General features: G+C 38.8%; 1 protein-coding gene across 1 annotated transcript in view; it reads right to left on the bottom strand.

Moving 5' to 3' along the window:
* Positions 1 to 3,931: 3,931 nt before the first annotated feature.
* Positions 3,932 to 24,666, bottom strand: part of Psme4 (proteasome activator subunit 4) — a 108,462-nt gene continuing 87,727 nt past the window's right edge. The window contains exons 42-47 of the mRNA XM_041668888.1: positions 21,959 to 22,087; positions 18,111 to 18,266; positions 9,553 to 9,715; positions 6,846 to 6,979; positions 5,320 to 5,458; positions 3,932 to 4,141 (exon numbers count right to left, since the gene is read on the bottom strand). Coding sequence (XP_041524822.1) covers positions 5,324 to 5,458; positions 6,846 to 6,979; positions 9,553 to 9,715; positions 18,111 to 18,266; positions 21,959 to 22,087 — 717 coding nt within the window. The 3' untranslated portion in view covers positions 3,932 to 4,141; positions 5,320 to 5,323. The remainder of the gene's footprint in view (positions 4,142 to 5,319; positions 5,459 to 6,845; positions 6,980 to 9,552; positions 9,716 to 18,110; positions 18,267 to 21,958; positions 22,088 to 24,666) is intronic.

Genomic DNA, 24,666 nt, shown 5'->3' with positions numbered 1-24,666 from the left:
ACAGAGACGCCAGGCACCGTGCAACCCTGAGGTAAGGCCTTGCCTTAGGTGGCGATGGAGAGTCTGAGATGAATGGCTCTCTATGGGCCTCCCTAGGCAGCTCAGAGTGCCTGTGGCCTTGGCTTTCTCACTAGGCTGCCAAGTCATTATAACAATTTAAATCAATTTCAACACACGTTATGTGTCTTAGATATAGTAAGGAAGGATGGATGCAAAGTAAAACAGAAAACAGAAGCTATTAATTAAATTGTGTTGAGTGTGAAAATCTTGAAAAGCAATTGTGCAATTCAGCTAGGCCTACCTATTTTAATAAACAACAACAAAAAATCAGACTAGTAGCTTCTCATCTTCTATAGCCGACACGCGTCTAAAGTAACAAACTCAGTTTGGCTTTAATATTAGCCGAGTCACCAAACAACACACACTCCTTAGTTTGTTATTGTGGGCACAAAACATCTCATTCATTCCTTCAGGATTCCTGTCTTGGGCTCTTCTACTTTTCTAGTCTTATCTGCTATTTAGAAATAGAGGACGGTGGTACTAGAAATCAGAAACCTTGATTCCATCCAGGTGAAGTATTTTCTGGCACCGTTGCTACTACAACCCCCTCCATTTTCTGTTCAGTTTTTCTTTAAAAATACAAACTAGTGACAAGATTCAAAGAAACTTAATTTTCCCTCTACTTTTTGCTAACATGCTGGAGGGCTTTGTGAAATTTCAGAATTCTGTTTAGAAAAAGAATATTCAAGAAAAATTCCCAACTAATTTTCACATAAATCATGTTCTACTCCCCAGACACTTAACAATCTATCACCTCTGAAACATGTCATCAGTAAGGGCAACACTGGGCACTAGAAACAATAGAGAGGGAAAAACAAACCAATTAGAAGTTAGAGCAGAAATTCTGACCCGAATTATATGTCTCCACATAAATGGACTGCTTCGTGCGTGATCCCCATTTAGCCGTCAGTGGTAACAAAGCGCTGAGGTTGGACTGGAACCATCAGTGGTACCTCATATTGAAAACGACACAATCTCCACTGCATAGGACCCAGAGCTCTAGGAGAGGAAGGCATTGGGGCACATGGTTCTAGAGCTATGTGGAGTTACTCAGAAATACAACATAGTATGTTCATAAAATATAGCAGTAAGGTGGATAAACTGGATGAAGAATACTGGTATACTAATAATACAAAAGGCAAAATCTGCAAACTACCAGGGCTGACAATACAGTAACAAAACTAGCATTCCAGCTCAACCCAGTTGACACGCATTACCATGTCAATTTTGGGAAAGCACATATCAAGGCCAATAAAATGTTCACATTCGCTGGGCTCATGCTCCAATATAAGAAAAGCTTTAAAATGTGCGGTGTGGAGAGGCACTGCAGCGTACTCTGAAGTACTGCAAATGGAAAACTACTGTGATATTCAACGATGGAGCAATACTCAGAACACCACACCACAGAAATCTACAAAGGTAACCCCCACACCCAAGTGCTGGGGTTGGACTCAGGGACTCTGCTGTGTTAGGCAGGCCCTACAGCTGAACTCTCTGAACATTAATAGTGAAGAAAACATCCTAAATATGATCTGCAGTCATTCTTTTTCAAAGGATCCCTTCAGAAACTAGAGAAAGATTTGATCTTACAAATCCATATATTTTCTCCTTTCCTTACTCATGGTTCACAGAAACCTATGCTCTTTCCAATCCAGCCAACAATGGCCTTCTAAACCTGTTTGCCTCTCTGATTCCCGCCAGCTTGTGCCTTACTGACATAGTCCCTGATCCTCTATCTCCACCTTCTGAATGAATCACATATTCTAAGAGCTGCATTAGATAGTATTAGCCATCCTGTTCTTTTCTCTGCCCCTAACTTGGGACCACTTGTACAAAATTAATCATGTAATGATAGAACATTTAATTTCAAAATTCAAGCATAAACTGGGGGAAATGTCAAGCCAATAAGCAACAAACCTGATATTGTAGTTACCAGGGAGCATGCTGGGCACTCAGATTAAGGGACTCTGCTTTTCAATTGAGTGGAATCCAGATCTTAGTTTTCACCGAGTATTTGTCACTGATAGACTAAACCAATACGGAGCTTTTTTGAGATTTTAGACTCTTACTCTGTAGTCTTCTGGCTCAGGATCCAGAATGTTTTGATTTCTGGTAGTGCCACACCCTGGCACTTCAAAAAGATGTTGGTGAAACCAACAGAATGTCACCCAGCAAAATTTTAACTAAGGAACATGCTGACTACCAAGCACTTCATCTTTTTTTATTTTTTTAAATTTCCACTTAGGAGCCATTGCAAAAGCATATTTTTATGTAGCTTAGTTAGAAAATGCTGGAGTATTCTCCCTTGGGAGGAATAATAATTCCATAATAAAACTAATAAACACACAAACTAGGAAAAAAGAGAAAAGGCTGAAGTGGGCAACAATTCAAAGCCTTCAGCTGTCCTAGTAATGTGTTAGTCACTAGTCACGTGGCTAATGAGGACGTAGAGCATGCCCACTGAGGCTGCTATTACACTCAACAGGGCAGAGTTGCATTCATTCTGGCCAAAGGGAAGAAATTCACAGATCTAAACCCAAGAAGGCAAGTAATCCACAAAAGTTGCTGCCTACAAAACTGTCTTCTCTTAATGAAGAAAAAAAAGTCAGGCATTAAAAACAATCCTTTTTATTGGGATTTAAACTAGTTACACAATTGAAATAGTCAGTTAGGCACTACTCTATACAGGGATTATGCCTGTGTATGCTGACACTTCAATACTGTACCAAGACCACTGCTGTGTTGGGATGCTCAGCATGTAAAGACTAAAAAATATACTGTAGTGCTCCTTTAAGGGTGTGTCACAAGATGACATTCGTCAGCTCTTCCACCTACAACATACCTTGCACTTTATAAAGTTGGGACAGGGCAAACATGTTACCATTTAGAGATACACGCAAAAGAAGTACATAAAAATCCAGATATTCTAATATTAAATGAACTTAAAAAATCCCACAGTTCAGCTTTTGTAACATGAGAAGATAAAATAATTTTAAAACACACATCAAAAAATGGTATTCTGGAGGTACAAAGTGCCATAGTAAAAAGTTGTGTGTGAATCTTTACAAACCAGTCACATAATGGTTCGTGTTAACGGCTGCATCTGTACAAAGTCTTGCCAATGTTATCTCTATGGCTTATACAATCTTTTACATCTATGTAACACACTAAACAAGTCAAATACCAAGTCTTATTAGTTTCAATGATTCTGCAAGCAGGCAGGGTGAGGAGAGAAAAGGGGCGAGTGAGGGGGAAGGAGTGTGAGAGAGAGAAAGATTAAAAGAAAATTTCCATAAACACAGCAATAGTCCATTTATATGAAGTGCAACACATTTCAAGGTGAGGTGCAAAACAGTATTTGTGAGGACTAGGGCAGAAAGCAACCAGCCAAGGTGTTTATTGATGTTGTTCTTTATTTTTAAAATCACACATTGTATACACATACAAATCAGTCAAATTTATTCATCAAACCCCAGTTTTTCAGCAATTGGCTCTTATTCAGCACCAAAAACTCCAGTCTGTGGAGACACAGACACAGACTTCTGCAATGTGGTCAAACAACCTGTCAGGTCACAAGTTGATTCTGAGACTTGCCCCCTTTGATCCTTTTCTCTTCATGGCTCTCCAGACACAAGGCTGTCCAGACTTCAGATTCATGGCCCATGGCCTACTACCAGTAAACCCAATCGCCTTTGAGGAGGAATTCAAAATAATTTGAAATGAATGAAATGACAGGACCGACATTACTACTGGTAAGTAGTCTCCATTCTAAGGGAATTGTTTTGTTTTTTAACAAGCTTCTAGGCTGTTTGGTCATGATGCCATGATCATATTGGATTATTTCTAGTCTGAGACTTTGTCATATGCCTCAAAGAAAAAAAAAGTGATCAGTATTCTGAGAACACTTCAAGACAAGTTTTGGGAAATCAAATGGCAGTTGAGAACCTGTGAGCGCAGAAGCCGCTAAAATGCCGAGAGCTCAACTGAGGCAGAGCTGTGAGACCTGCAGAGAGCCAACCACAGATGGTACCTGAGGAGCTGGAATTTTTGATGAATTGAGCCCAAAATCAGGACTAGCCATCTGCATTAAGGAGAAAAAAAAATCTGTTAGGTAATAAAGCACTCAATTATAAAATCCCACCACATAGATTTTCTTCATTTTTCCCAACCCTTCTCTACACAAAGACTTGCTGGCTCCCTCCTTCCAGAGAGTAATAGCCCATTTTTGACTTTATTTAGATGAGTTGTGCACGGTGAGGATTGTTTTTAATACCAGCACTCTGGAAGGGGGAGAGGCAGAATGAGCTTGAGGCCACCTGATCAACATAATGAATTCTAGGATAGCCAGGGCTACAAAGACTCTTTTTAAAAATAAAAAGCAAAAACCAGACAAACAAAAAAGAATACAGATGATGGGCTGGAGCACTTGCACCTGTCCCCAGCGACCACACTTAAAACCGTCTGCACCTCAGCTCCCTCTCCTGACCCAATGAGCACAGCACGCACATGAAGAGTTTTCATGACTGGAGAGTGCAGAGCTCCCACTACAACCCCAAATGTCTTACTCAGGAAGCAATCTGGACTATGGTTTATTTTCTTTCACCCTGACCATCTCAGGCTGCTAATGCAGCTTACTTATTTTCTAACTGTCCTAAAGCAGACACATAAATTGCCTGTCTAAAAATGGAAACAAAATCCTGAAAAATTCTATGGGACTTATTTCCACTGACCACAGCAAAAGACATACTTATTTATTGAGAAAGAGTATCAGTCTGTAACCCAGGGCTGGTTTTAAACTCTGAGATTAGTGGAATATAGAAACAAATACCTGGAATGGCTGCACAGGCAGGAGGGCTTCGAGTTCCAGTGAGGCACTGTCACAAGAAATCAACCAACCAGCCCACCCAATAAAATCCCGAGGGTAAAGGCACAGGCCATCATTGTTTACCTCAGTTCTGTGCTAACTTTGGGCTCTGTCTCTGAACTGTCTATCTCCGCACCTCAGAAGCCATGTTCACAAGCAGTCAGTGCTGTACACAACTGCAAAGCTAGTACCATGAGGCTAAGGTGGGGAACTATCCGGATGCAAAGTTAGCCTGTCTACACAGCTATCCCTGTCTTAAAAAGTCAAAACAAACAAGTCTCTCCACTTTACCTAAGCAGTTACATCTAAAATGGCAGCAAGGTTTAAAACCTTGTAGATACTCTTTCTCTGCCATCAGTGGGATGACACCTGTGAGGCTGTCACATGTAACTCACCTCTCTATGCATAATAGCACGGTGACACAAGGAGGTCAGTGAGAACAAGCAGCTGGTCGTCAGTGAACTGCTGCTTGTGTTCTTGCCAGTTGTCATGGTGCGTCCTTCGGAAATTGGATAAGGTCTTCTTTACAGTCATCTGTAATCAACCCATGCACATTTTAACCTCTAAGAACCAGAGTTAAATGCCGGTATCTTCAGCTACATCAGAATCCACGTAGACCTCACCCCTCACACTGCAAATGCTACGATGTTAGGAAAGCAAGTCCATTTTCTGTCTCCAGACCACAATCATCTGTGTAATTACTAGCTTCACATCGGGACAAGGCACCTCAATGCACTGCCACATTGCTACACCAGTTTCAATACATGCTGTACTTACAAAGTGATTTGCTTAGCTTTAGGAGCATGGGTGCTCAAGACTATTTCTAGTTTAACATTAGCCTTCATTGAGATGAGAGACTTTCCAGATACAAAATTCCAGAATAACAATAACATGAAACCTAACTTTGTAACTAATGCTAACAGTGTTCTTAATGTTGGTTTAGAAAGGATAAAAGCTACAGTAACTTTAGTTTGTTATAGATGGGAAACATGTCTCTGCAAGGCTTTAATAATTACAGAGTAAATGTGACCCTATCAGAGACAGCAGTCTTTTTTGTTTGTTTGTTTGTTTGTTTTGTTTTATGTTTCTTCAAGACAGCGTTTTTTTCTGTGTAGCTGCAGAGGTCCTGGAACTAGCTCTATAGACCAGGCCGGCCTTGAACTCAGAGGTCCACCTGCTCCTGTCTCCTGAGTGCTAGGATTAAAGACCCGCACTACCACTGCCCAGCTGAGGCAGTGGCTTTATAAAGCAGTACATTCAAAATGTGCAAGAAAGTATTTATCAAGTGATACAAATAAACTAACAAGGGAGTATTATACTTTGGGATGTACATTATTTTGGTAAACTGTGGTGTGCTGTTTAGTTCACTAAGAAGCTGGATCTGGAAGTGGAATTGGCCCCAAGCATGTGTATGTTGTGTTTTCTAAGGCCCCTTGTCTGGGAATTGTTTAGCACCTTTAACTGTAGCAGCAGGAGAGCAGCAAATCAGCTCTAGAGTAAAGCCATGTTGGAGGACATCTAGAAGGCAAACCACTTCCAGCAGAGGTTGCTACTGTTTATCCCAGATGTAAAAGCACCTGCAGTGGGAAAACTGGCAAGTTCAGCTCAACTGTGAACTCTAGCTACTGTCTCAAGGTAACTTTCTGCTGTTTTTGACCATCTATCTCTATCTGCTATTTGTTCTTTTACTTGGAAGCTTCACCAGAGGACATACTCTGCTCTCCTGAGACTTTCTTTATTGGGAACTCCAGCTGCCTTAAGGTGCTTCACCAGTTGATTTCTACTAGAAGTGCTTACCCTCCAAACGTGGTGGTATTTGCTATTTATTCTTTTACTTTTGCTTACTGTGTTCTTAAACTCACTCATACAAAACTGAAATTATAGCTATCACAGATCATTCTCTGGACCATACAGAAAATACCTCAATAGGCTGGGGATCATTCAAATGTGCACTGAGATTCATAAGGAGCTGGGGCATCCAGGTGGGAACATCATAAGGGCTAGAAAGAACACATGCACCAAGTCCAAGCACACCAGCATGACGCTTGACCAACTCTGCAATGAAAAAAACATATACACCTTTTACAGTGGAATCAATTTTCACTCATGCTAGATGCGCTTTCAGTGTACCTATCTCCTCCATTTAATATCAATTTACAAGTACAAAAAAAGCATGATTCCTGTGGCTCAACTAGAAATGACAAGGATTTTAAAAACATTCTAGAGCTGTCCCCCAGTGATGGTGTAATTGTTTCTAGCCAGGAATGGGTCATATTGTTAAGAACCAACACAGCTACAATTTTCTTGATCAGCTCATTCATATTCTAAGTACAATTCCTGATCCTAAAATGATCTCCAAGATTGGGTAATATTTTCTGCGTGATTGTGCCCACACAAAATGCACCACCATACTTGACAAATGCATTTCTTATAACAGAGCTGCAACACATGTCTACCTTAAGGAGTCTGTTCCTTCCTCAGTGGTGTGAGTCCAAATACCCATGTTCCCTGGTTCCTTTCTCACTTTCCCATCTCCCCTTCCAGTGGTGCTGAGATTGGTCAAACACAGGGCCTCACATGAGCTAAGCAACCCACCACCCTGTGACCACTACACCTAGACCCTGTTCCCATCTTTTTGGTAGTATTTGGTATTGAACTCAGGACATGATGCATATTAGCCAAGAACTCATTACACTGAGCCACATTTAGAACTAGAGTTCCCCTCAGAGTTTCTCAATAAAGCTGCAATGCATATTCTTTGGAAATCTATTCTAGGTGTGTCTATGAACAGAAGGAGAAGGTAAGAAAATGAGATTTTGGAGTAGTAAAAATGATAATGCCATATGTTACAGTACAGACTTAAAACACTTTTATTATCAAAGAAAATCAGAATGTTGATAATTTATTGGAGTTTAGTATTAATACATAACAATATATAAATACTTAATACTGGGTATTTAATAATTATGACATAATTATAGTTCTAATATATAGGAACTGCATATCCTAGGCACTTAGCAGAAATTTAATGAATTTCATATTTACTCATTTTTATCATTTCTATTTCTTTGGGCTTAAAGTCAGATGTTTCTCTGTTGTGTCACTTAAATTTTTCTTCAAAAATAACATGACAGTCAGACTTTAAGGCGTGTGATTTATGCTAACTTACTTCAGAAGCTCTGTGACTCTCCTCTTCATTAGCTGACTGGTGAACTAGTAACTAGTAGGTAATGCTGCACTGCATTAACATTCTGCACACATACACTGGTGGTATCACAGTGCACAGGACCATGTGTGCACAACAAGGATTTATTCAGTACTGCATTTCTTTAAAGTGATCTCCTCATAGACACACATCTGACATCCCTTCTCTAGACAGAAGCAAAGATGCCTTTGGTTCCTTAAAACTTTTTCTTTTTGTACGCCATGTGTTTCTGTTGTGCTTATCATATGTGTGCACATGAATGTAGACGGAAGAAGTCAATCTCAGATGCTGTTCCTCAGGATTCTTTATTTCTATTTCTGTATATGTATGTGCACATGCACGCAAGTACCCACAGAAGTCAAAAAGGGGTTTGAGTTCTATGGAGCTGGAGTTATAGGCAGTTGTGAGGCTCTAGATGTGATGTTAGAAGCTGAACTCGGGTCTAATAGTAAGCATGCATAACCACCAAGCCATCTCTTTAGCCCTGTACTTGTTTTTTGAGTCAAGGTCTTTCACTGAGACCCAGGGAGCTGCTTGTCTCCACTGCCCCAGTGCTGCAGTTATGGGACAGCACACCTGGCTTCTTATGTAGGTGCTGGGAATCAAACTCAGGGCCTTGGGCTTGCATGGCAAGAACTTTACTAACCATACTATCTTCCTAGCCTATCCCCATTTTTCATTTATATATGTATATATTCCTTTTGTGTGTATACTCACACTTAAGTGTGCAAATCTGCACAAGCACACACCTGAGTGCCATGGTATGCAAGTGAGGTCATAGGAAACTTGTGGGAGTATGTCTTGCCTTCCATCATGGATCCCAGAGATCAAATTCAAGTCCCAAGTATGGCAGCAAGTTTTTTTTTTTAAGTGCACTAACACATAATCCCTAAATTCTGAACACAAGATAGTTTAAATCCTCCAAAATAACCAATGCACTTATACTTATTTTAGGTCAAGGTTAGAACTGCCTTATTAAAAAGTTGGGGCTGGAGAGATGGCTTAGTAGTTAAGACCACTGCCTGCTTTTCCAAAAGTCATGAGTTCAATTCCCAGCAAGCACATGGCGGCTCACAACCATCTGTAATAAAATCTGGTACCCTGTTGAGGAAGAGACATGGTCAGTAGTCCTATCAATTTAGACCATGAAACTCAATGTTCAACAGAACCACTATATACGGCTGCCCATGCATGCTTCAGTATTGCCAGGACATAAATTAAAAATTATTAATTATATGCAATAGTGGACAAGTTCCTTTGTACATACAACTTTAGCCTTTTCATTCCAGGTTCTGTCTTCTTCATGCCAATTCCTAACAAGTAGGGACAATTATTCTTGCCAAGAACTGAGCACAAACAAGTACTTCAAATATTTAAGAAAGTCTGCTTAATTCAACAAAGGTATGGGGATTTGTAATATTACCTGCAGAAGGAATGGTATCTCCCACAGAACCAGGGTCTCGCTTTCTTTTCTTGGGTAGTTTTGTTTTGCAAAGTTGCTCAAAATGAATCTGCATAGCACTGTCCATGGTAAGGAAGTTACACTGTAGCAGACCACTTAAGGTAGTAGCAGCCATTTCTCGAACCTGAAGAGATAATCATTTCTATTAGACTGAGATTTTGAGTCTGAGGTGATAAAGGACAGTGAAACGGAAAGGCTGAGTGGGAATCTTTCCTAGAATATATATAAAATTTACTTTTTCTTTCTGTTTCAAGACAGCCATGACCAGATTCCCCAGTTTTCTGTTACACATAAAATTTCTCCACAAATTAACACATAAACAAAATAATAAATACAAATGTTCAAGAAGTAAACAAAAAAGCCAATGTTCCGCTCTATATTCCTTGAAAAGTTCTTTGTATTGTCATTTGGTTGCCCCTTTCCTATAAAGATTCCTATAAATATGGTACTGGGACTGAATTCGAGGGCTTCATTTAAGCCAAGCGAGTGCTCTACTACTGAGGTTTCTTTTTAATTTGTACTTTGAAACAAGTTCTCACTAAATTGTCCAGGCTGACCTTGTAGGAGTAGAGATTAAGTCCAGGCCCCTCCCTATGTCAGGACAGTATTCTACCAGTGACTTTCATCCCAAAGTCCTTTCGATTTTAGGCAAATAGGATCTTGTTAAGTTGTCCAAGCTGATACTCATGAACTTTCTTTCTACCTTCTTTCCTCAACTATCAGAGTACCTGGGATTACAGGTGTGCAACACCACATCTAGCCAGAGAGTATTACTTCATTTAACTTTTGATGAATTTTCACTGATTTAGGATAACCCAATTCGAAAGACTCGACAATTTTATGGTTATCAACTCTGTTCAAAGAGTAATGCTGGGCAGTAGTCACACTGGCCAGCAGCAATATCATTGTATTTTATAGACGAAGAGAAGATATATTAAAAGTAAGCAAAGTTGACTTGTCTTTTGTTTGCATCTCTATGGTTATTATTTGTAGTCTGTTTTGTCTTTATGTGACTACAACTAGTCTACAAAAGTTTGATGATTTTTGTATGTAATAACATTTTTCTCTAGTCTGAAGCTTGATCATTTAAATGTAAGTTTCTAATATTGTTGTAGAGAAATTTGTCTGTTTTGAAGTCATCTGCTCTTGAAAAGTCATCTATGCATTAAGTTCCTACAAATAACCAACTGTGTATTTCAGTTTCACTAACTGAAGAGAGGACACTGCTTTACTCCATCTAGTGTGCAATGTTCCGACTGATTTCCTCCACGCTGCTTAATAAATTACCCCAATACTTCCACAGAGTCACTCTTGTCCAGTGCTAAGGCCTACATTCAGGATATTCTTTGGCCAGGATTTGGTCAGAATTTACATGCCAATAATAGCTTTACAATATGAGGAAAAAATAATTTATTTCATTTTATTAGTCAAAAACACATTATCTCCTCACACAATCTTTTTTCTTTAAATTTGTAAACTTTAAAAAAAACTAGTTCTCAATTATAAAGTTTTCCAATTCAATCACAAATAAGATATAGCTAGTTATTACTAATATATATTTTCTATTATGTTATTCCAATAATGGTTTTACTTGCTTATGTCATAGTAACAGGCATTTTCTGTTTAGAGAAAGCACAATACTTTATTAAATAGTAACAAATGTGAAATAAATCTATACTGTTACATGGTACTCTTAAGAAGCTGCCTGTTCACATGATTATATGCCTATCCATCACGTCTGTGACCTGCAGATCTTACACTATTCTTTTCGGAAATCTTAGGAAAAACAAGGTTCTAAGCACTGCAAGGAACACCAGGCACAGAACCGTCTCTGGGAGGATAAACAGCACTCTGCTTTCTACAGGGCTTGACCATCCAGCCTCATCTCACCTTCTGCTCCTTAAGATGAGGTTTTACTATACAGTCCAGACAGGACTTCAGTTCATGTTCTTCCTGGCTTGGCCTCCCATGTGCTATGATTCCAAATATGTACCACTACACCCAGCTCAAAGAAACATTTCTTTAAAGATTCCAAGTAACAGGAATTTCCATGGAAAGTTCCCCAAACAGAATTTTCAGAAGAGTTTTTACTCAACCCATCATCCTTACTTATCTCAGTGATACAATGTGTTTTCACTGCAGATAAAATCCTCTCATCAGCCTCCCGTCTGCCCTCCTGTCTCAGCCAGCTCCTCCCCCTTCCACAGACCCATCTTGTAAGAACTGCAAAGAACAACAGCTCACCAACAGGTTGAACACTGGAAACGCAGCACTGTATTTTTCTTGAACTATTTGTTTTATCACTAGCAATTATTACTTGCTCCATGGTGCAAACCTGGAACTCAGAACATCAGGCTTGACAACAGGAGCCTTTACTTGTTAAGTTATCTCACTGGCCCTGAACTTTGTTTATACAAAGGAACCTTTTACTATAAATTTTATAAAATATTTCTTTTAATTTTGATATTCTGGGAAGACTTTCATTCTAATTGAAAGTAAGCTAAGGACCACACATTTTCTTGGGAGAATGTTTTTCAACTAAAAATGATTGAAAATAAAAAAAAAATCTGTTTTACAGTCAATCTCACCAACAGTTAGAAACTAGAGCCATTTTTTCTTGCTGTTTTGAGACAGGGTTTCAAGTAGATAAGGTTGGCCTCATACCTGCTGTGTAGCTGTTAGACGAAGGGCAAGTTTAAATTGTAACAAATGTGAAGTGAAATTCTGTCCCCTGCTGCACTCTGGGAAGATGCTAACACCCCCCCCCCCCAAAAAAAAATCTGGAAGGATAAGCATGTGCCATCCCTGGTTTACATGTTGCTAGGCAAGCTTCTTCCAACTGAGCCACGTCTGCAATCCTACTTAACACTCTTGTTGGGTGCTATAAACTTACTAGGTTTTAGAATCAAATAGAAATCTAGAGCGCCATTTACCACAAGTATAATTAGAGAATGAGTATGTCTTCTCTAACATCTCGCAAAACTTTCTTAGAGTTTAGAACAAAATCTGGGATCAGTGTTTGTACTTACTCAGATATTTGATCTATGAATCAGTAATTATGGCTGTTATTCTTCATATTACTAACTTAAAAAAGAATGTTTTATGTGTATGAGTTTTTGCCTGCAAAAAATAGCACATTATACAAATGCGGGGCCTACAGAGGTTAGAAGAGAGTGTCAGATCTTTCGAAACTGGAGTTACCACGGTGAGCTACCACGTGGATGCTAGGGCACCCAACCTGGGTCCTCTGCTAGAACACCAAGTACTCCTAACCGCTGAGCCCTAAAATATACTCATTTTTAAACCTAGTATAATCCTAAAAAATATTCTTAAAGTAACTGAAGTGCTAATTTATATATGCCTAACACATAACAAAATAACAGATAAATCATTACAATTCTAGGTGCTCACCCTAGACTTAAAGTGATCTCTTCTATCATTTGTAACAGATACCCTCCCTAAAATCTAATAGTCTTCTAAGGAAGTATTACAATAGAAACAAACTAAGATCAATATGATCTATAAAAACCCATTTAATCCAAAGGCTGGACATATTTTAAGTAGTGGTGCTCCACGGGAAAGAAGGTGATTTAAGTAGTGGTGCTCCATAGGAAAAAGAGGTGACTACTTCTGATTGTTAATTGTTTTCTCAGTTTTTTACCTTAAGTTCTTGCTCTGGCTTACTAAGACTCTTCAAATCTAGATTTGACTTTCAAAAGTTTTTTTTTTATTAATAAAATTTCCAGGCCAGAACTCCAGAGCAAGGTGAGAACATCTATGTTCTCAATGAGCACAGCAAATCCTGTGCTGAGGCCCGAAGAGGTCATTCATAACCATCTAACCATCTGCATGATAACTGCACAAGCTGATCCATGCAATACTCTTCAAGTCTGTAAGGGAGACAGATTCTGCACATACTCATCTCTTGTCTCTAAACAAGGTTTCAGATACAACAGAAATCCATATGCAACCTGGGCCTTAGTGTTTTTCTACCCCTGCTTTTGTTGGTTTGAGACAGGGTTTCATAGTCCAAGCTGGCCTCCTGCTGGGATTCCAAGTATATGCTACCATGCCCGCTTCTTTATTCAAAACATTTGAAGATACCACCAAAACATGACAGTTTAAACAAATGTCATGGTCTAATTATTACATGTTCTAAAATTTACTCTGTGTGTGTGTGTCTGTGTGTGTGTGTGTGTGTGTGTGTGTGTGTGTGAGAGAGAGAGAGAGAGAGAGAGAGAGAGAGAGAGAGAGAGGGAGAGAGAGAATATGAATGTTTATGTATATGGACACCTGAGAATGTCTGGTTTCCTGCTCTATCACTCCTTTGAGATTGTGAGTCTCTTACTGAACCTGGAAGTAGGCTGGTGACCATCAAATCCCAGTGATCTTCATGTCTTTACCCTGAAGTTTCAGGTATGTGAGACTACATGCCTGCCTTATTATGTAGGTGGCTAGGGATTTGAATTCAGACCTTCATGCCTGGTGCCCACTAAATGGTCTTTTTCCACTGAGTCATCTCCCTAGCCACAGTTATGTTTATTTATGAGCTATGGGAGAAAACAGAATCATATTCTAAGAAACATTCTTGAAGATAGGATGTTTAATTAAAAGCAAAACAAAACATTTCTATGTGTGGGCACATGTGTAGTGGCCAGAAGGCAATGTTCAGAAGTCAATTATTTCCTACATGTGGGTTCCAGGATTAAACGCAAGATGTCAGGCTTGGCAGTAAGTTTCTTTATCTGCTAAGTCATCTTCCCAGCCCACAACCATTTTTATTTATTATTATTATTACTTTTTTAGAGAGACAGGGTCTTACTATATAGTCCTGGTTGAGCTTGAATTTACAGAGCTCTGCCTCCTAAGTACTGGAATTTAAAGGCATATACCATCATTTTAGTGACAATTTACTGTACAGATTGGATCTTAAATGTCCCTCTAAAGTCCATGTATTAGATAGAGGCTTATTCTCCAGTGTGGTGTTACCAGGAAGTGGTAGTGCCTAAGTCTTTGAACACATGGTCTCAGGGTGGACAGTAGGGAAAGTCTCTTTCCTATCTTTCCTACTTTCTGGACACAAGATAAGTGGTTTTGCTCCAGCACACATTCCTATCATAGGCCCAAAACAACCAGGTCAATCTGTCATGAACCGACACCTACAAGTTAAGGTCTATGAACTAGACATTAACACAGATAAGCCTTCCTCTCTGTGTGCTGCTATGTTTTATGCTCTAAAACTGTGGCTTGGAGATGCTATTTTTGAGATTTCTACTTTTCATTTTCATTCCATTAGGTTAGTTTCTATAAGAAGCGCCAGAACTAAAATATTTTCACTGAGTTTGTTATAAGCAGTCTGTATGTGCTCTACAGTCTGGATGATATTTGTTTGCTGAACACAGGAAAGCTGCACAGGTTTATTGGAAAATAGATAAACCACCATTCCCACTTTCCTATATATAAATCTCTGCTTAGAGATAGATACACAAAGTTCTCCACTACAAACAAGTTTTTAAAGTCTGTAAAATAAGTAATATTTTTATAAAAAAATTTATATTTTTCTTTTTCAGGGTCAATTAGATTTTATTCTATACTTATTGCAGCATGTTTTCTTATATTGATCTAATTGAGTTAAAGATTATCTTTTGATACAAAATATGACTAAAATGGACCACTGAGCAGATAGACATCCAGAGAAGAGAGAACTGCCTAGAAAAAAAAAATTACAGAGAAAAGGAATAATCTGGCCAAATGGTAGAATTACTTTCCACAGGGTAAAGTCTCTTTATTTCTCAACTCATTTGAGTCCCAACTCAACTAAAAACTAAACTTGACTTTTCTAAACCCAAGCCATGTTGTTAAAAGAAAAATTCAGAGTCTCTCTCATATGAGAAGAATCACCTGATATGGGACAGAAGAAAACCAAAATTTAGGGACCATTGTCACAAATCTCTTTCCCCTCATACTTATTTTGACTCTTTAGAACCTTTCTTTAGGTATAATACTATCTTTAAAATTTAAATTTTAAAATTTTAAGTTTTCCACAGTGAACAATAAATTTTCCTAACAGTGATATCCGAAGTCTCTAAAAAGATGATAGAGCCCCGCAATAATGAGTCTACCTGAATCATAATAATGCCACTGAGTGGATTAACAGCACTCAGGGCTCAGCTGTGAACTAAACTACTCAGGACACTTGCCAGGTGGCTGGCTGAGATGGCCTACCTTGGTGCACCACTCTAGCCGTACCGACTTCAGAGGAGGTTTGCCGCTTACTCACAGACTGGCTACAAATGTTGCAGCAAGTCCTTCTAAGACTTAACCATTGGTTTAGTTTTCACAGGTTCTCATAGAGATACTGTTGCCCCAGACAGCACTTGCTTTCCCAATAGGTAGAGTGGATGGTTTTGGTTTTTCTCAGGGTTATGGATAATTGTCACCTATAGGGGGGTTGGTACTAAGCTGTTAGAGCGTTGGGAGCAGAACTATAGATATTAGACTCAGGGATCTCATTTGAAATAGAAAATAGGAGGATAGATAAGATAGGATAATAACTAGATTATTAAATCTACTTGTAAACTAAAAAAGCAACTATCAGTTTTAAATAATTTACACAGGTATGGATTCTTGTATATTGATACAAATTCAAAATTATTTTTGTTATATTGTATATATGTTCCTACTTCTGTTTAAGATACTTTTGTATCTTAAATGTAAAATTATTTTTGTTATACTGATATATGTTTCTACTTCCGTTTAGGATATTTTTGTACATTGATGCAAATTAAGGTTATTTTTGTCATACTGAATTATACATTTCTACTCCAGTTAAAATATTTTTGTATACTGTCTCGAGGTTATTGTCCTTATACTGTACATCTGTTTCTATTTTTGCATAAGGTATTACCACTACAGGTTGTTTATTTTTATATGTGAAACCTTGGTCTTTAAGCTGTATAGGTTAATAAGAATTACAGCTGGACCCACAATGGCAGCAGCTTAGTTCTGTCCTGTGAGTGTAGTACTTTGATTCTGATTTGTCTGATAATAAACTGTACACGACCCCACTTGGATTCCTTCTTCATTATCTCTGTATCAAATAGGGATAATGACAGAGGTCACATTTTAAGTCTACTGGACAATAGCATGTTCTGTGCTCTTCAATATGCCTTCATGTACATTATTACTAGTGCTTGAACATCTTCACTCCTACGTTTTCGTGTGGGAAGGCACTCAGCTGCCAAAAAAGAAACAAACACCAACCCAGCTACAAAACCTTTGAACTACAATTTGTCCTTCCTGGAAGATATGCTGGGGCAACAGTGGCACAGAACTTGTGGGAATAATCAACCAATATCTGATTTAACTTAAGACCCACTCTACAAGATGGAACTGATACTTGACAATGCTTAGGTGACCAAGAACCAGAGACTAGATAGTTCAGAGACCTGGGGTAAAACCAAACACTACTGGTCTCAAAACCAAACAAAAACCAAACAAACAAAACTAACAAAAATACATCAATAAAATGACCCCTAACGGTATTCTGCTATACTCATAAATCAATGCCTTATTCAGTTATCATCAGAGAAGCTTCCCTCTGCAGCAGACAGGAACAAATGCAGGGACCCACAGTCAGACATGTGGAGAGTGTATCCTTGGAACATACAGCTCTAAATGGGATGTCTCCATCAAATCCATGCACCCAGAGCTGAGGGAACTCCACAGAGGAGGAAGCAGAAAGAGTGAAAGAGTCAGAGGAATGGAGGACCTCAGAAAAAAAGGTCCTCTTAATCAACTAAGCAAGGCTCTTACAAATTCACAGAGACTGACCAAGCAAACACAGGGCAAACAAGAATCTACACCAGGTCCTGTGCATACACTAAATCCATTACCCTAGTATTTTTATGGGACTCCTCAGAGTGTGAACAAGTAGGTCTCTGATTCTGGGTCTGCTCTTGGGACTGATTTCTTTCCGTTGATTCGTCTTGTCCAACCTTGATGTGATGGTTTTTGTTATATCTTATTCCATTTTATTTTGTCATGTTTATTCTTTATATCTTGTAGAAAAAAGCCTGTTCTTTTCTAATGAGACAAAAAGAAGTGGATCTGGAGGAGAGGTGGGGAGGAATTGGAATGAGTGCAGGGAAGGGAAACTATAATCAGGACATACTGAATGAGAAAATAATCTATTTTCAATAAAAGGTAAAAAGAAATAGAAAAAAAGAGCAATTATAACCCCTCATTTCATACACAAGAAAATGCAGGTAATATGTCAATCAACTGAAAGAAGACATATCGAGAAATCACCCAGTAGTTTTTAATCTGTATTACAGGAAATCATGACTACTCACAGATTGGTATATTAAAATTAAAGTTAAATAACATTTAAATAAAACAAATCCTATGAATTGCACTCTTTGGTCAAGGCTGGTTTTGAACTTATGAAAATACTAATGCCTTAGTCTCATAATCATAAAAGTTAAATGAATTTCCATTTGTTTTAACATAAAGTTTACCTCTAACTGTTCATCCTCCAAAAGACATATAATCAGCCATCTGATGTCTTTGACTGCATCCTCATTGTTTAGGAAAATAAAGAGGTTATAAAATACCATGGTCTGGAGGTAGGTCAGCACTGTATATCTTGCATGCCAAGAACTGCTTCTTGCTGTCTGTGAATGAGAAATGAGCATATATAACATTACATTCAAGTAATAAAATATTTTAAATTGATTTCTGCTTTCACAGGTATAGTTGCAATTAACTTTATCTTTCATTTTCTTCTAAGCAAAGAGTTACCAAGGCAGTTAGTTATTCAAAATGTCTTGACTGTTCAATGGTGGGAAAGTAAGAACTGAAAAAAGTCAAAATACTCTCTTGGTAGAGAAGTATTCATAATTAAGACAATTAACTTATCCAAGTTCTTCATATTACTCTACATTCAAGAGCAGCAGGTAAGGCCTGAGAAGCAAACAAGAGTATGAACTACTAGTGTCAGGTAGGTAAGGGTTCCATCTCACAGAGTGAGACTTAAATCCAAGCAAAAGTAGTTTGTTACTCCCATAACATTTGTGCCATTATTGCACTAGTATATCTTGCAAGCAAGTTGATACTGTAAGTTGCAACATTTGTTGTTGGGTGATGTTGATGACAACTTTCCTCCTCATGTAGCATGCAGGGTACCTTCCAATATTATGAACACTAGTCAGGAGAGTTGAAACTGCTAGTTGGGAAACAGCTATATTTCTCAATTTTGCTGATAAAAAGTAAGTGGTCTTTTCAGCAAAAGGCCCTTCTCATCAGGTTGTAGAGAAGAACCAACAATTTTGGCAATAGCTTGTGATGTTTTGGGGGAAGGTATATACGAAACCTCTTTGACTAACAACTCATAAGCTATATATCCCATTCTAGGCATTGGAGGTTTTAACTGGTTGCACATTTAGTTGGAGGAATGTCTCCTCAAACATACAGAGACACCATTTAAATCACATATGTATAGACATTTTAAAAAGCTTCTGGGAGTAAGTTTCCATATGTCCCAGAGAGGGACACACATGGAGGGCACCAGGAAAGGGAAATAGTTAAGATTTCCTGGGTAAAGTAGGAAGAGGAGTAGAAGGGAGGGGTGGGGGATGGGAACACGAGGGTTCCAAATGGCCAAGGTGTGCAAGGAATGAAGAGGGGGAACAATGAAAGAGACATTTTGACAGAGGGAGCCATTATGGGGTTAGGGAGAAACCAGCTGCTAGGAAAATGCCTAGGAATCCACAAGGATGACTCCAACTAAGATTCCTAGCATAGTAGAGAGGGTGCCTGAACGGGCCTTTCACTGTAATCAGATTAGTGACTACCATAACTGTCATCATAGAGCCTACATTCAGTAACTGATGAAAGCAGATGCAGTTGACCCATAGCCAAGCACTGGGCTAAGCTCCTGGAGAGGATGAAGGACCATATGAGAAGGGGAAAACCATATGAGATGGGGAAAAACCAAAACTAACAGCTGGGGAACCTGCTTGGGACTGAACTGGGCCCTCTGAATGTGGATGATAGTTATATGGCTTGATCTGTGGGGGAGGGGGTCCTTGGCAGTGGAGACAGGACTTATCCTGGGTGCATAAACTGGCTTTTTGGAGCCCATTCCCTATGATGGGATACCTTGCTCAGCCTTGATACGGGGTGGGGGTTGGTCCTGCTTCAACTTGGTATGCCAGATTTTGTTGACTCCCCAAGGGAGGCCTTACCTCCTCTGAGGAGTGGATGTCGAGCGGATTTGGGGTGGGGGACAGGAGAAGAGGAAGGCAGGGGAACTGAGTGAGTCTAGCATGTAAAATTAAATACCGTTGTAACAACATGCACAGGAACTGCACATGTTCAAAGCAGACAATATCCCAGCACTAAGGAGGAGAAGACACACAGTCTCACCTCTAACCAAAAAGCTATTTGCAGTTGATGCCTGCTAAGAAAATTAGCTTTCCCTAATAGTGTCAGAAGTAGTTGGTCAACACAAACTAGATACTATGGGTTTTTTTTTTGTAGGCTTTTATTTCATTTTTGTTTTGATATTTTTTTATCTTATTATTTTGTTTGTTATGATACTTGGTTTTGTTTTGAGAGGGAGGGTCATGAAGTTGGGTGTGAAAGATATGGGGGGGAGTCTGGGGAAGAAAGCGAAAAATATGAAGCATCTAAAAACAATACATGGCTAGCCCTGAGCATATTCATACTTATTTTAGCACACACATACACAAGATCATGAATTTGGAAGAGAGCAAGGTGAGGCAAATGGGAGAGAGTTGTTGAAGAAGAGGAAAGTGATATTATTTCAAAAGAATATGTTTTTTTTTAATTTTTTTTTACCATGCCCAGTTTTTTTTTTAAAATGATTTATTTAACTTTATTTTGTGTGCATTGGTGTGAAGGTGTCAGATCTCGTGGAACTGCATTTTCAGACAGTTGTGAGCTGCCATGTGGGTGCTGGGAATTGAACCCGGGTCCTCTGGAAGAGCAGTCAGTGCTCTTAACTGTTGAGCCATCTCTCCAGCCCCCTAAAATATGTTTTTTTAAAACTAGCTAGCTTTAGTATTTACCACAGGATGGAATAGATCTTTTAGCATTTTAACAGTGAGAATGATGACAGTTGAAGTCACATTTATTGTTTTATTCCTTGTCATGGAATAAATCCAAAAGGTACTTAAGAAATACTTAAATAAGAGTGAGAAAAAGAGAGAAAGGAAAGGAGGGAGGAAAAGAGAGGACAGCAGAAACCAAGGTGAAGGATGGGAGAGACACTGACATCAGCAGAAACCAAGGTGAAGGATGGGAGAGACACTGACATCAGTTGGAAAAACAGTCCCAACTTTGAGGAAACTGAAGGTAAGATTAAATGAGTCTCTGTAAACTATACAAGTGAGGACTGTAAGAGAATTTGAATTCAGGTCTGTCTGCCTCCAAACTGAAGATCTGCAGAATCAGCTGCAGAGCAGACAGGTCCAGAAGGAGATATGCATGTGGATGTGCAGACAGACAGTGCTGCCTTTCTACTGACCTGCCTCACACAAAAAATTTTCAGTGCCCATTCCCCAGAGGAAGAAGTACATTTTCCACTGGTTTCTATCTAATTTCTTAAGGAATACTAGCAGGTTTTGTATTGATTCTATAGTACCCATACAATTACTAGTCTCTCACATGGAAACAAGGTAGAAATAAGAATCTGTGGCCAGTCATCATTGTTTGCAAACAAATTCTACTGAAAACAAAAACCAAAACAAAACAACAACAAAAAAAAAAACCACTACTAAATCCCATGCCCCTAAAATTTTAGATTGTTGGAAAATATTTTCCAGTGAAAACTGAAAGTACACCTCCCTTTACGTAATGTGTATGACAGGACCACTGCTGTGGAACTGTACTGCAGTGCAGGCAGAGTAACTGAACCAACCCCTTCCAGTATCGACACTTTTTATTAATTTATTTTATTACTTATTACATCTTGAACATACCCAAATTAAAAAAGTTGGCAGCTGAGTCAAATATAAATCAAGGCTTGTTTTTGGTCGATACAAAAATTTAAAAACAAAAAAACCCTTGAAACAAACATCAGAGACCAGGTGTGATAACACACATTTAATTCCAGTACTTGGGAGGCAGAGGCAGGTGGCTGTTTGTGAGTCACAGGCCAGCTTGATCTACCTGGTGAATTCCAAGCCAGTTAGGGCTATCTAGTAAGACTCTATCTCAAAAGACAAAAAAGCCCAAACAGCCACAAAAATCAGGTATTGTGTATTTTCAGCCCATTGTGAAACCTTCATAATGGCAAAACAATGCTAGACAGAGGATGTACATATTCTACCTATATACTTACTTGGTTTAGCACCTGAAGTACCAAAGGCACTTGATGAGGGTAGAGTAACCCCTGAGACATCAGTGACAAACAAAGCTTTGCGTCTCTTTTCAGTTCATCATAGCTATTGTCATTTTCCACCGGGGCGATCTCGAGAACAAAACAAATGCAACAGTGAGTGACCATCAGTAGGTGCAGGCATCCCAGACCCACAAGGCTGAGGCGAGAAAATGGCAAGTCCAGGGCCAGTCAGGGCTGCATAGTCAATCTGAGGCCAAACATCTATGAAAATTGTAAACATACACAAAAACACAACAAACACCTTACAAACCAATCACTTCTTAAATAACACCTAACTCAGATAACCTTGTTTCATTTTTGCTTCTTGCTGCCCCCTTTTATCAACTAAATTACCTCAAGCAAGCCCCGTATGTTATCTTTTTAAAAAATCTAGAATGGTATCACCACACTTGAAACATCACTACAATACAAAATACTCAGCAGTAGTCATACTTAAGTCCTAGAGCTCAGGAGGAACAGTAGGGCGACTGGATGGAGGGGAGGGCCTTGGACTTCCCACAGGGCAGGGCACCCTGACTGCTCTCAGGACTGGAGAGAGAGGGGGAGTGGGAGTGGGGGGAGGGAAATGGGAGGAGGTGGAAATTTTTAATAAATAATTTTTTTAAAAAAAAGTAGGTTAATTGCTGTGAATCTGAGAAAGTCTGGTGTACAGTGTGAGTTGCAGGTCAACCAGGGGTACAGGATGAGACACCGTCTCAAATAAAATGAAGCTAAACAAGCACACAAACCTCCTTAGTGTTCAAACCTCCCCCGCTGTAGCACTGACACATTGTTACAACAGGTCTTCTGAACCACTCAACATCATAATAATAACATTATGCATTAGTAGCTTTGTTTCGAAATCTGAAAATTCCTTGTTGGTCGGTTTTTCACATTTGGAGGGAGAAACTGAGGTTTTTGTTTAGTAATTTCCTCAGTCATGGCCTCCCCTGACTGTATCCATGTGATGTGTCTTGGTTTCAGTACATCCTGTACTCTGGCCATTGGATCTAGGTTTCATTTTATTGACATGTGTGATACTGGTCAAAACAACTATGTGTTTCCTTCACTGTTGTTTTTCCTTATGCAATAATTCACTATAAAAAAAGAAGTCTGCAGTATGGTAGTATTATCTTTCATAATTTTCTTCACTAGTATGCTACCTAGAATACTTTATATATGAAAAAGTTTTCCCTTGTTAAGAATAGTTGAGTTCCTTCCTATACTGCAATGGTGAATAATTATTTTCTTGAAGGCACTTTTATCATTATAAACCCAGCAACTTCTACAAATCTGATAGCTTTGTATGACTCAAGATGGTACGCATTTCTTCAATTCAAACTGGCATCTGGGTTTCAGATATGATATACCAAGATAAGCTAGTTTATCTTAGATGTTTCTTATTTCTTCAAGAAGCCCCAATTTTCATTGGAAATGTTCCTGAGAAACCACAGTCTGGATACAAGGAATATTGTTCCATTCTATGAGGGTTTCTTCCTAACCTTTTAAGGTGGAAAAAGTTATGAAATAAAGACAGAAAGGGACAGGCAAAAAAAGCTTATACTGGTTATGCTCTATTTGAATTTATAGTTGCTAATATTGTTTTAAAGTTTGAAAATTATGTATGCAGGCTGTGGAGGTCGGAGGATAAATTTTTGCAGGAGCTGATTCTCTTTTTCTGCTATCTGAGTCCTGGGTTTTGAACGCAGTTCATTAGGCTGGGTACCAAGGCATTTTACAAGTCCCACTACTTAAATCTTTAAATGATAACATTTATAAAGAGGGGCTGAAGATATGGTTCTGCAGCTATGCGCACTTGCTTCTCCTGCAGAGCACCCAGGTTTTGTTCCCAGTACTCAAGTTCCAGGGCATCCAACCCCTTTTATTCTGGCCCGTGTGGGCACATGTCATGCATGCAGACATTCAAGTAAAACACACACACACACACACACACAAAATAATTCTTTAAAAAATTTGTAGAGATTGAGAATAAGTGTGTGTATATAAAATGGGTATCGTTAGGACTGTCACAGTAATGAAATAGCCGTTTTTGTTGCAGTGTATAAGACACGAATTTATACAGGTGGTAAAATGACGACACAGAATTAGGTAATGTGTAGACCAATATCAGCTTCCTAATTCTGAGATTATACTACAGTTATGGAATATGTTAAGTGTTAGAAAACGTGGAGTGAAAAGTACCATAGAGTTTGGTTGATTTACTTTACAGCTTCCCATGAGTCCTTAATGATTTCAAAATATACAAGTTTTGAAAATAAAACTCAATATTCATAAAAATTAGGTGATGATTTCCATTTTTCTTAACATGTAAAAGGTAGTTTAGTGTATGTAAATATCTATGTCAGCATCCATTCCTGTTACTGCTACAACACCAAATTCTTTATGGAATATCATCCTTTCTTGCATTCTGCAGGACTGTCAATCAAGAGAGCCTAGTCCAAGAGAGACAAAAGATCAGAGTTTGCTCATTGTAACCTTGGATTTGGGCATGAGGATCTTGAAGGGATCCAAGAAAGCAATGACATGGAGTAGAATCCTATTACTTTCTGTAATCTAGATTCTTGGAGCTATGGCTCCGACTCAGCTTCCCCGTGTTTACTTTGTTCTGCACACCACCTAGATATTTTCTGATAATCCAATTAATTTAC

Source organism: Microtus oregoni, unplaced genomic scaffold, assembly GCF_018167655.1.
Source record: "Microtus oregoni isolate MIOR12 unplaced genomic scaffold, Mior012 000019F_ref0000042, whole genome shotgun sequence".
NCBI classification, from domain to species: Eukaryota; Metazoa; Chordata; class Mammalia; order Rodentia; family Cricetidae; genus Microtus; species Microtus oregoni.
This window is presented reverse-complemented; position numbering and strand designations above follow the sequence as displayed.